The following is a 12,435-nucleotide window of genomic DNA, read 5'->3' on the forward strand; positions in this document are numbered from 1 at the left end:
AAGGGCATAGTTGCTTGGGACTGGAATAAACTTTCAAAACCAAAATGGATTTTTTTTTCCCATGATAGCCAGCCTGATTGCATTCAACATGGTCACCTATGGAGAACAACCAGTTCATACACCTGCTCCTCACCAGGCAGCTAAGCCTCTGAAATAAGAAATTACCAAGTGCGTGCAGACTCATCATCTGACATCTTGACTGCTCTCTGTGTAACTTGAGGACTACCTTAACTAGCTTTCCTCCCACTCCACCAGAGTCAAGCACAAACACGACAACATTATTTGCAGAACTCCAAGTCTGCCAAGGGATAAAGATCCATGTCCTTGCAAAACAAAATCCAGTTCCAGAAACTCAGGTTTCATTATTTTAATGCATTTTTATTGATACAAACTGCAGTTTCACCAGTAACATTTGTGCTTTGGGCAAATCATTAATCCTTTTTCCTTCTGCATTTTCCCCAATGAGTAGGAAACACGTTTTTAAGTTCCAGTCACTCGTGACACATGCCAAGGACATACGTAAGCCTTCGATGAAGTATGGCCCATCACCATATACCTGGAAAGAGAAATCAGCCATTTCCCATGGCCTATTTTGTTCTCACTTGCATGAGACAAGCAGGAGAGGTAACATTTAGATGAGGTAGCCAAACACCACAGACAATCCCTCGGTAGCATACAGAGATGTGTACGTAGATTTTAAGATGAAGGTCTGAATGCTTAAGGTAAATAAGACCTAAAGTTTCAACTACTCAACTGGAGGGGAAAAAAAGTAAAAAGGAAGAACAATTAAAAGTAACAGAAAGCCAGTCACCTAATTAATAAGCTGGTGCAAGCAGTAAGAACCTGATCCAAAGTGCACTAGAATCAGTGTCTCACAGACAGAAACTGAATGGAATAGTCAAATTAAAAAGAAAAAACCCACCCACAAAAAACCAAAAAAACCCCCAAGAAACCCCAAACCACAAAACACTGAACAATTTGGTTTTAAATGCAATTTCTCAAAATTCAAAATGGCAGGGGTTTGTTTTGGTTGGTTTTTTTTTTTTTAAACACTTCATTAAAGGCAATTTTTTTCCTGTTTATGAAAGGAGTTGGGGGGGGAAGAGGAATGAAAGTTTAGTTTACTTATTCTGGTTGAAACTACGAAATGTTTTCCAAACAACAAAGCAGCAGCTGTTTCCTGAGACAGTAAGTTAGCTAGCAGGGGAGAGAGAGAAGGAGACACAAGCTGATTACTATATATTACCATACACAGTGGCTGTTACTTTGGACCATTCACAGCCCATTGCATGAATATCCTGACGTCCTTCCCCACACAACATGGAAGTGTTTTTCCCACAATTGGCACTCAGAGCAGCACCCTGAGCAATCAGTAGGAGCAGTTGGACCAGGTTCTTGCTTGCAGTTACAAACCATTCGTGATCCCCAAATTTATATTTACACTTGCAGATTCCATTCCTTGCAGTAAACGAGGATATTGCCATACGTCAATTAACACATAAGAAGATACAATGGTATTTCTAAAAACTTAACTCACTAGATTAGAAAACAATCATTTTTATTTGTTTCAAAAAATTCAAGGCCACCATGTCATTATAAAGTACACTAGCAAGAGACTGGAGTGTATTTACAGGAATATACCAAAAATTGGAACTATTGGAAGAGGGATTGCCAATGGCTTTCAGTCAACAGGTTTCAGGTGAGTTCTACATAGCTATTCCTTTTCCCCCCCGTGGTTCTTTTCTCTGGTCTTGTTCTCTATAGTCTCTTAAGTAATTACCTTGCTCAAGAGCACGAGAGGTTCAGATTGCAGAATCTGAACATAAATGCCATGTTTAACACAAGACAAGGGAATGCCAGGAACTCTATTGGAAAGAAGATGCACAGGAGTGTTTTAAAAGATAAAATTTCAGTATTGGGTTTGCTTTGTTCCCAGGGGATGGGAGGAGACTGGAAACAGAAAAGGCCACCTGGTGTCTTAGGAGAATACTCAACTATCAGGCATATCAAAGCTGAGAAAACTTTTCAACAGAATTGGAATTTTAAGAGTCTGGGGACAAGAAGCCTTGCCCGAGTCTTTCTGAAATGGAGTTGTCCTTTAAACTGCAAAGAATCCTTTCTGAAGAAGGGCTTCAGTGTGAATGAAGCCAAAGCTGGAAAACGAGGGGACTGCCCCAGCCATTTATTAATGTCAAATATGCTGTCTCATGAATCAGGGCAGTTTGTCTGTTTTGGAAGCCTTACAGAAAGCCCAGTGCACCTGGCTTGTTAAGCTCAGCACCAGGCTTTAGACCGATCCAAGAGGATAGCTGCATTCTGTGTTTTGAATAGTTTGTCCCGCAAACAATTTTTTTAAAAAGGCTTTTATTGAAGAGCCATCAGCAAACAGATCATGCAGAATTTGAACAATACACAGAATGGGGGGAGGGAGGGAACCCACAAGGCACAGCCCCAATTATTTGTCACTTCATAAGATCTAGCCAGCGCAAGTGTCACATTTGCTCTTCAAGAGAATAGCTTCGAAAGCTTCCTGATTTGAAAAAGCTAAGTGTTTGTGGGACACACACACACAAAATATACCCAGAGTTTTCTTTGGCAACCACCACAGTGGCAGATATTTTAGGATTAGGACAAACAGCAAAGGAAGAAATAAAACCCTGATGCAGACTGTGCATGCTCAGACAGTTATCAGCAGAGCGAGTCCGGGCCCAGCCCTGACCATTCAGTACAGCGCAGAACAGAAAAGCCACCTGAGGCAGCTTTGATTAATAAGCTGCCAGAAACCTAAGGAAAAAAAGATATTTACTTCTTTTCCAGTGTTTATTCCAAAGGGTAAGGGCTGTTTAGTTTCTTTACAAACGGCACAGCCAGTTTCCCCCCATGCCTTCCCTACCTCTCCACCAAACATCACAGTAAGATGTGATTTCTGCTCCCCCATTATCTCCATGCCCCTGCCATGACAGCTTATACCAGCTGAGGATGTCTGAAATTCAGCCCCACTGAAGGCAGCAGGAGTTTCATCATCAACAGCACTGCCATTTAATCCACTGTGTATACCAGCAGTCACGACAATCACCCAGCACAGCAAGGAAGGCATCAAGCCTAGAACAGGAACTCTTTACTTTATGGTAAAGTATAGCATTCGAGAAGAGCAGAAGAGGAAAGCAAGCCAGAGCAGGCAGCTCAATCCATGCACTTTGCCTAGTTTATTATCTGACAACGCTCTCCATTTGTCTGCTGCCTGCTTCTCTCATGGGCACAAGCAATGGTTAGTACTGCAACACAGGTGAGGAAGCAGGAGTGAAATGTTCAGGCGATCGTGTGATAAGGCCTGGCCCTGCTCCCAGCAAAGCCAACAGAGGTGTAATGGCCACAGTTGTTGCAGTACCACTTCAGTGGCTGTGCCTGGCCTTTTCAATCCACTGCTTCATGTAGCAGACTTCCAAGGCTCGAGCTTGCTGCACAGATTTGGGGTCCAAAGGGTTGCGGCTGCGTAGGTCCAGGTGATGGGCTCCATCTGGGATCATGATCGCCACAAGGGAATCGGTGATGTTCTGGGTCACCCCACCCGCAGACCACGGGTCCAGGCCACCGTTGCTGTAAGGGAAGAATACCTCATTAGGGTACATCCGCACAGCAGTCAGCAGTGGGGCTGCAGCTCGCATCAACATAGCCACATTGACTTTCAACTATTTTTGCATACATACAGACAGAAACAGACCTCAGCCCTGTCTCAAAGTCTCATGCCCACCCCTCTGCTGAGTGGAGCCTTCTTGACAGAGGTATGGAGCTATTAGCAGCTTAAGCAAGGCTATGCTTCTGTCGTTAATTATCTGCTAATTCAGATAATAACCTATAATAATGCTGCAGCCTCTGGAGATAGACCTGCTGCCACCTGTCATTGCCATAAAAGGTTTGGGTTTCCCTGTACCAAGGCATGTCCAAATTCCCAAATCAAAGCACTTTATTTTTCCTTCCTCACAGCCTGCCATGAACTAATAACCAACTGGACCCTTTAGAGCTGAATTTTCAGGAAGTTCTACTTTTTGCTGTCTCAGCTGTGTGCCAACCTGGTTTTGCAAAGAAATACTTGGACCTTCTGTTAGTCCCCTTATTTTCTAATAACAACCATATTAAAATAAAGCTTTTATCCCTCAAGAAACTGTCTAAAATGACTCTTCCTCTGTGACAGGACAATTTAATGCAATTTACTCTCCCCTCCTCCCTCATCCCAAATCAATGAAAGGATTCCTTGCACTGTAGATCTGGCTCCAAATAATGCCTGGTCCATGGAGCAAGCCAATGGCTGAACTGGGGTGGGAATTTTGCATCTCTCATTCCTAGCTTTGGACTTGACCCAGTAATCCCTACTACATCTTATTTTCTTTTACCACAGTGTTCTTCCCACATGCGGTCCATCTTTCCGCACAAAGAAATCAACATCCATATATTTACGGAACTACACAAATCTAGATCTGTTCCTCACTTAAAACACTGGACCTGCCCACAAAAGGAAACACTAGAGATGGGCTATTGTATGTCAGCATAAATTTCTAGGAGGATCTAAGAAATTAAAACATCCTTGGACATTAAGAGATATGCAGCTAGAAAAATACCACAATGGCAGCACCAGAAAATAGCAGAAAGAAATAATGAGTAAAAAAGTTTTGTAGAAATAACTAAGAGTAAAAACCTGATGGGGTCTGAATTAATACTTTGTTTCTCCATCGAAAAAAAAGAGTATCTTGAATCTCTGTAGTTCTTTATTTTCAGTGATTCTAAATATGACTTAGGAGAAGAGAAACATTTTGTATCTGCAAAACAAAAAGCATAGAGCTGCCCAATAAGTAAAGAGCACTGGATTTAAAAGGTCGCCTGAATCAGCAGAGCACCTTGGCAACAGGGGGATGAATTGCTGAGAGACCCAAGATGTACATGGACTTGGATCTTTTGGTCCCAGTCATGTGGAAACTAAGCATGCCACAAGAAAACAACACTGTCCCTGGCTTCTCTGGGAGCTTCTGGCTGCATCCTCTGCGGCTCCTGCCAAATGATGGCACCAGAGGCACTGACGCAGTTTGGGAAGTGGTACTTGCCGAGAGGAGGGGGGATGGAGGGCTCACCACAAAATAGCTGTAAGTCTTAGAGTTTTACAGAATAAGATAATTCAGAATCAACTGGAATGGATTATTTGTGTTAAAACCCATCTTACAGGACAGAAGTTTCCCAATGTAAACAGAGGAAGTAAAAGAAAAAAAAGAATTAAAAAAGTCAGCCATTCCTTTCTAACAGTGGCCAGGCAAGTAGTGCTTCAGGAAAAAATCTAATGCAAAATATCAGCAGGCTAGTCCTGTTTTCAATTAATCATATCTTCTTGACAGCATAAATAGGGTCCTGCTTATCCCACAGCAAACAGTTCCCTTTCCTAACATCTCTTCAGAGCCTCCTCAGCCCTCCAGCCCTGCCCAGAACAAGGAGAGGTTTTACACAAATCTTAGCAGCAACTTCTGTGTATCCTTTTTTAACATGCCTACTTTCCACAAGTGCCAAGTTTCCTTTTCTTCACTTTTTTCTCTCACCTTTCCTCTTCAGTCAGGCATTGTTCTGCCTTCTCTTCTTTTCCTCCATTCCCTTTTGCTAAATCCCCGCTTCTGCACATAGCTCTAGTATCTCTCAAAACAGAGCCTTCACTTTCTGCCTCTCCACTGCCAGGGCAGAACTGGATAGGTGGGTGCCCTAACTTAGAAGCATACAAAACCCAGGTGTGATCCATCCAGATTGAAAAATATCAATTTTTAGACCATGCATGCCAAACTTCGTACCCTCTGATATAACCTGGGCTGATTTTGACTACCACAGTATGTTGATGACAAGACACTACCTGTCTTGCTACAAGCTCTCTACCACCACATGCGTGAACAGTGTTAAAGTGGCATTTCCACCACTCTGCAGCACTTCCACACCAAGTACAGAGCATGTTCCAGTAAGAGTATCAGGAGTGGAAATTGCTGGAAGAGAAAGGACAAACAGGGTTCTGAAAACCACAATTTCCTCAAACTAGTGTTTTAATAAAGATGCGCTGCCCAGGACAGGCAAGTAATATCTGCCTAAAGCCTAAGTAACCACACACTACATACCTCCAAGAAGGTACCAAAGTGGCAACGGAGATTCCTGCGTCAATACCACACAATACATACAACACAGTGTGAATCTGCAGAGAGATGCACTGCTCGCAGAGGGAGAAGCGGCAACACCAGTTCAAGCATCCTGGCCAAATCCCACTGCGGCTGGATAAATCCACCCTACGGTGGTTCTCTTCAGATGGAGTATTCTTCCCTTCCTGTGCTAAACTGTTGTGCAAGTTGCCTGACACTTGAAACACGGTGCTTTTTACCCTACAGGGAGCTGCATCCCCTGGTAAACATAGGGATACTTTTTGTAAAGCACTCCACAGTGTTCGAGGATAAAAGGCTCTTATATAAAATGTACAGTGTTGACAATGTATTTGTTTGAAGAGAAACAACCCAGCTTGAGATCCAAAGCTTTGTGTGTACAGCACTACTTCTTCATTCATTTGGTTGCTTTCAAGCTTTTCTCATTTCAAGCTCCTTCAGCTGGCACAAATTCTTAAACACTTATTTAGATTTGTTTGCTTGTCTATCGCTTTACAAAGCAGATTTCTACTGTACAGAGCTGTGAAGCCTTGGAAATAAGCAACACTCTGCAGAAATTAAGTTAAACCAACAAATTTTTTTTTTAATAAAAAGCTTTCCAAAAACGGGTGGAATTTCTCACTCTAGAGCAGATATCCTGCTGGGACAGAAACAGTAAAGACAAACAAGAGGAAAGCAACAGGCCTGTGGAGCCAAACAGACCAACACTAACAGCTGAAATCCAGAGAATAATCCCCAATTCAAGTGAGGACTTTCTACATTTAAAATACATACCTATTTACCAAGTCAAACAGACTAATTCTGAGTTTTGTTTAAAGTGGCACTTTGTTTTTTTAAAAGGCCTTGCACAATTTTAACCACAGCACAGAGGAATATATATCCAGGAGCTGCCCACAGTGGGCAAGCAGTACAGCAAGTCAGAACTCCTGAAGCACAGGCTTCAGTGGGTTTATTAAATGCCTCCCCTACCACATAACAACCTAATGAAACAGCCAGTACTTAGCTGCTCAAAATTTTGTATCACCTCACAGCAGAAGTTCAGCTACATGAGCCTCCCTTTAAAGAAAGCAGAGTTTAACCTTAACAATAAGGAAAGTGAAGGTTGGGTAGAGAGCAAGCAGCATGCACTAGTTTTTGCACTAGACTGAAACATGTTTTTCACTTTTTGTCCACAAAGGTGTTTCAGACAAACTTCTGCTGTATTACCGGTATGCCTTGCTAGAATGGAAACATCTTTTTGTATTTGGATCTTACACAAGTTTGTTGAAACTTGTCTAATTACCACTAAAAGAAAAGGGCAATTGGCAGTAATAGGAAAGCTCACCAAGTTACTTCCCTCTCTTTTCTGTATCAAAGGGAAAGAGGAACATCACACCAGCCCCTCCACAAGGCTATCACCCCGAGCAACAGTTTTAGTGTCCGAGATCCTGTGTTATAGCTAAAGCTTGTTTAGACTTTCCTTTTATGCAGAAGAGACAGTGCTCTGGCTTCATAAAAGCTAGACGGATTTACCAGCATGGGAAACCTGGACTTTGGCCACAAGATAAGAAGGAATCCACATGGGAAGAAAGTTACATTTGGCAGAATCCCAACCCAGATTATTCTTTGAGAGTCACACAGGCAATGACAGAACAGTTGGCTTCTTTGGCCACCGCAGATTGACCATTTTACTCTCAAGAGCAACACAAAGCATGCCCATCATTTATTCAGCTGGAACACTGGAGACAGATCCTTTCGCTACTTAGGGCAGGCTTTCTCACTGACAACCCAAACTGGTTGGGTTGAAGACTCCACTCTAGAAGCTGAAATGAGGCTCACCTGAAGACAATGTTGCTGTGTGAACTGATGTTTTTCCCTCCATACATAGAAAGAATCCAAGAGGGGCGAGGCCTCACTCCCCATAGCTTGTAACACTCTTCCGAAAGTGCATCAAAGTCCCATTTCTGAGGCTCGAACATGTCATTGATGCCATCAGTGCACATGGGCATCACCATCTCAGTGCAAGCCTGAAAGAAAGAGCAGGGCAAAGAGATTTATTCCCAGGACACTGTCCAATAGCTGTTAGTGCAGTATTTAAATAAAAAAGCTCAAACAGGATTTGATCAGTAATTACTGCCAAGCTATCATAGAATCATTTAGATTGAAAGAGACCCTTAAGATCAAGTCCAACCATTAACCTAACACTGCCAAGTCCACCACTAAACCATGTCCCTAAGCACCACATGGACACATCTTTTGAATACCTCCAGGGATGGTGACTCCACCACTTCCCTGGGCAGCCTGTTCCAATGCTTGACCACCCTTTCTGTGAATAAATTTTGCCTAATATCCAATCTAAACCTCCCCTGGTGCAACTTGAGGCCACTTCCTCTTATCCTATCACTTGTTACTTGGGAGAAGACACCAACCCCCACCTCGCTACAACCTCCTTTCAGGTAGTTGTAGAGAGCGATAAGGTGTCCCTTCAGCCTCCTTTTCTCCAGGCTGAACAACCCCAGTTCCCTCAGCCGCTCCTCAGACTTGTGCTCCAGACCCTTCACCAGCTTCGTTGCCCTTCTCTGGACACACTCCAGCACCTCAAGGTCTCTCATGTAGTGAGGGGCCCAAAACTGAACACAGGATTCGAGGTGCGGCCTCACCAGTGCCAAGTGCAGGGGGACGATCACTTCCCTGGTCCTGCTGGCCACGCTATTTCTGATACAAGCCAGGATGCCATTGGCCTTCTTGGCCACCTGGGCACACTGCTGGCTCATATTCAGCCGGCTGTCAACCAACACCCCCAGGTCCTTCTCTGCTGGGCAGCTTTCCAGCCACTCTTCCCCAAGCCTGTAGCGTTGCATGGGGTTGTTGTGACCCAAGTGCAGGACCCAGCACTGAGCCTTGTTGAACCTCACGCAATTGTCCCCAGCCCATCGATCCAGCCTGTCCAGGTCCCTCTGTAGAGCCTTCCTACCCTCAAGCAGATCAACACTCCCACCCAACTTGGTGTCATTTGCAAACTTACTGAGGGTGCACTTGATCCTCTCGTCCAGATCATTGATAAAGATATCAAACAGAACTGGCCCCATTGCTGAGCCCTGGGGAACACCACTTGTGACTGGCCACCAACTGAATTTAACTCCATTCACCACCACTCTTTGGGCCCAGCCATCCAGCCAGTTTTTTACCCAGCAAAGAGTACACCTGTCCAAGCCATGAGCAGCCAGTTTCTCCAGGAGAATGCTGTGGGAATTGGTGTCAAAGGCTTTAAAGTCCAAGTAAACAACATCCACAGCCTTTCCCTCATGCATTAAGTGGTTCACCTTGTCATAGGAGATCAGTTTGGTCAAGCAGGACCTGCCTTTCCTAAACCCATGCTGGCTGGGCTTGATCCCTTGGTTATTCTCTACATGCCGTGTGATGGCACTCAAGACGATCTGCTCCATAACCTTCCCTGCCACCAAGGTCAGACTGACAGGCTTGTAGTTCCCCAGATGCTCCTTCCAGCCCTTCTTGTAGATGGGCCAGAACACAAATACCAAGCAAAAAACTTCATCTATCACACTAATTATTCTCTGACATCTTAGTGACGCTAGCTAAAAAGAAAAACAAGTTATATCCTGGAAGCAATATAGCCCTCAATTAATCTAACTCACAGTCTGTTCCTTCTTGCCCCCTTCCCACATGCCTTCAGAAGCAGGCAAGGAACAAGCTGCAGAGTGGATGTGTTGTTTTGATGAGCCCAGCTGCCATATTCTTTGTTGCCCATACAGCATTTCCCCCCTTTCTCAGAGGACAACTTAAAGCCTGCACATCTCCTGGGGCTGTCCAGAACAAATACATAGGAGACAGCAGCCAAGAACAGATGGTCACAGCCTGAACACCAATTCTTAACACCTTGCTTCTGGAAGCAGCAGCCCTGCTCCTCAGAAGAGAGACTGTATATAACTATGTTGCATGTGCTTAATAAATGGGATGGAGAGAGCAGAGCAGGATGTCCTGGATCCCTTACCACAGGGATCTGTGTTTTTGTTACCTGCTTGATGGGAAAGGTTGGGTCTCAGTGAGCTACCAGATAAATAGCTTTAGTTGAAAGAAATCAGTATCAACATATCCTGACATATTTGCATGCACAAATTGGGATGGGGGGATTAGAAGACCAAGATGATGCTGCTGTACATAATTTTCCAGTCTATATGAAGAGCTGAAACTCAACAATTAGCTAAATAATGAAGACACAACCTGAACCTCCTGGGAAAGCTGCTTCTCTTTTGTGCCTTGCCTTGCCTTCCCCCCTACAATCATACTTGCTTCGTGCTTACATTTGTCATCAGTACATCAGTTACATCTGGTGCAATATATTGACAGTTAAATGACTTGACAATTCTTATCAGCTCTAGCCCAAAAAACCTCAAGAAGTTGCAATTTAGAAAGGATAGAGCACATACCTGATAGTACCAACCCAACTGGCCCAGATTCTTTGTTGCAGTCTCAGACATGTCTAAGCATGAGGCTTCTCCTGAATAATTGTAGTATAAATTTACTGCCTGAAAAACATTCTGCAGCAACAATTTGTCGGAGAGACTGGGATCCTTCAAGAACTTGCAGACTTCCTGCAACAATGACAGAAGAGGGTGTCTAAATCTGCAAGAAAGATTAATACATGATACCTGATAGGATATCAATTTCTTTTTGAAGTACAGTCAGACCACTGCATAGAAAGAAGCTTTCTGGAAATGATATACCCTGAGCATTATCATAAAAAGCAGTATTCCATTTGTGTAGTGCATGCTACTATAAGGAACCTGAAACTTTACATTTCCTGATTAAAACTTTGAAAACAGTACAACCTTAATATTTCATTCACCAAGCTTTTCAATCCATTTCCCATTCTTTAAAATAGATAATAAAGAGTATTAAGCTCCTCCGTAATGAAAAATAACACACGCAAATATACAACAAAGAAGCTCCAGGTATAGATTGAGGTTCCCTGCAGTTTGCTGTAGTACAAATGGAAACATCCATGTAAGGAAAGCTCTAATATTTTTAAGTCCTTTTATACAGCAGCATTGCAAAATTCTTATTTCTTGATGTTTAGAAAATTTGAGGTGGTGGAACAAGGCACTGTTTTGGCAGTGAAAAATTGAGAGCAATCTCAGGTAGAGTTTAATTCAAAATCTTAACAGAGGATACAAGTAGTGGAAAACAAAAACAAACAGAAAACACAAAAGCTACTGCCCCAGAAAGTTTTTTTTCATCTTAAAACATTTTTTTTTTAAGTGATAATATTCTCTTTGGCAAGGCTTTCTCCTTACCCCTGCTCCCATGGAGTTGGGACTAATACAAGAACAGTGAAGGGTAAAAGCTGTGAATCTGAGCTCCCAGCCCATTGGAAGAATCCAAAGTTACTCTCTGCAGGGAGCAAAGGATGCACTGCAACTCCAGTGCTGTTCAAGTACAGGGGCACAGGCACGCAGGGACAACTCACATGGCCAATACAAACTGTGCATCTTCCAAGAAATGAACTTACTATCCTTCCCTCCCCTGTATCATCTTTTCCCTCATTTTCATTGTGCAAGCTAGGCAATGGATCCCTCCCTTGTTCCCTACAGACAACACCAGAGCACAGCTTCCACATTTTGCCATTCCAAGTAGGTTTTATGGTTTGGCTGGCTCAGCCATCAGTTCTTAACTCAGCAATTAGAGGCTTGGAAAGCTCACTAATTCGTGCAAATATACACTGCACATAGATAGCAGAACAGAGGGCTGCAGACAGCCCTGTATCTGAAGCTCAGATTGCATGGTAGGGACAACATTCAATATTCTGAGATAGTACTGGCAGCCCACAACAGAGAACAGATTAAGCAACATACATATATATCCAGCTAATCAAACACATTTTTCCCCCCTTTCTCACCCTCAGAGTCAGCTTAGAGCTTCTGTTTCAGAAAAAGTATCTGAACAGCTTAAATAACTCAGATTTCATACATCAGCATTGTCCAGACAAGCCACAGCCTTTTCTATTTTAGGTTTATACCTCAGTCAAACAGAGATAGCATGGACAGTGGTGAAGGTGAGCACATTTAAGCTGTGTCAGACTGATAAAGCAGAAATAATTTGAGGTGTTCATACTTTGCTGTCTGAAAAGGGCAGAACAGATCAGTGTCCCTCCCCTCCTCCATCAGGCAGCTCTACACAAGGGAAATTTTTATTTTCTGTTTAATAGCCAAAAATACTAATATTTTATCTACCTTGCTTGCCATACACAGCAACCCAAAGCCAT

At 43.2% G+C, this 12,435-nt stretch overlaps 1 protein-coding gene across 1 annotated transcript in view; it reads right to left on the minus strand.

Annotated features, from left to right (window-relative positions):
• Positions 1 to 370: 370 nt before the first annotated feature.
• Positions 371 to 12,435, minus strand: part of PRCP (prolylcarboxypeptidase) — a 33,657-nt gene continuing 21,592 nt past the window's right edge. The window contains exons 7-9 of the mRNA XM_072850771.1: positions 10,601 to 10,765; positions 7,992 to 8,179; positions 371 to 3,597 (exon numbers count right to left, since the gene is read on the minus strand). Of these exons, the coding sequence (XP_072706872.1) occupies positions 3,393 to 3,597; positions 7,992 to 8,179; positions 10,601 to 10,765 (558 nt within the window). The 3' untranslated portion in view covers positions 371 to 3,392. The remainder of the gene's footprint in view (positions 3,598 to 7,991; positions 8,180 to 10,600; positions 10,766 to 12,435) is intronic.

The sequence above is a fragment of the Ciconia boyciana genome, chromosome 1 (genome assembly GCF_034638445.1).
Source record: "Ciconia boyciana chromosome 1, ASM3463844v1, whole genome shotgun sequence".
NCBI lineage: Eukaryota > Metazoa > Chordata > Aves > Ciconiiformes > Ciconiidae > Ciconia > Ciconia boyciana.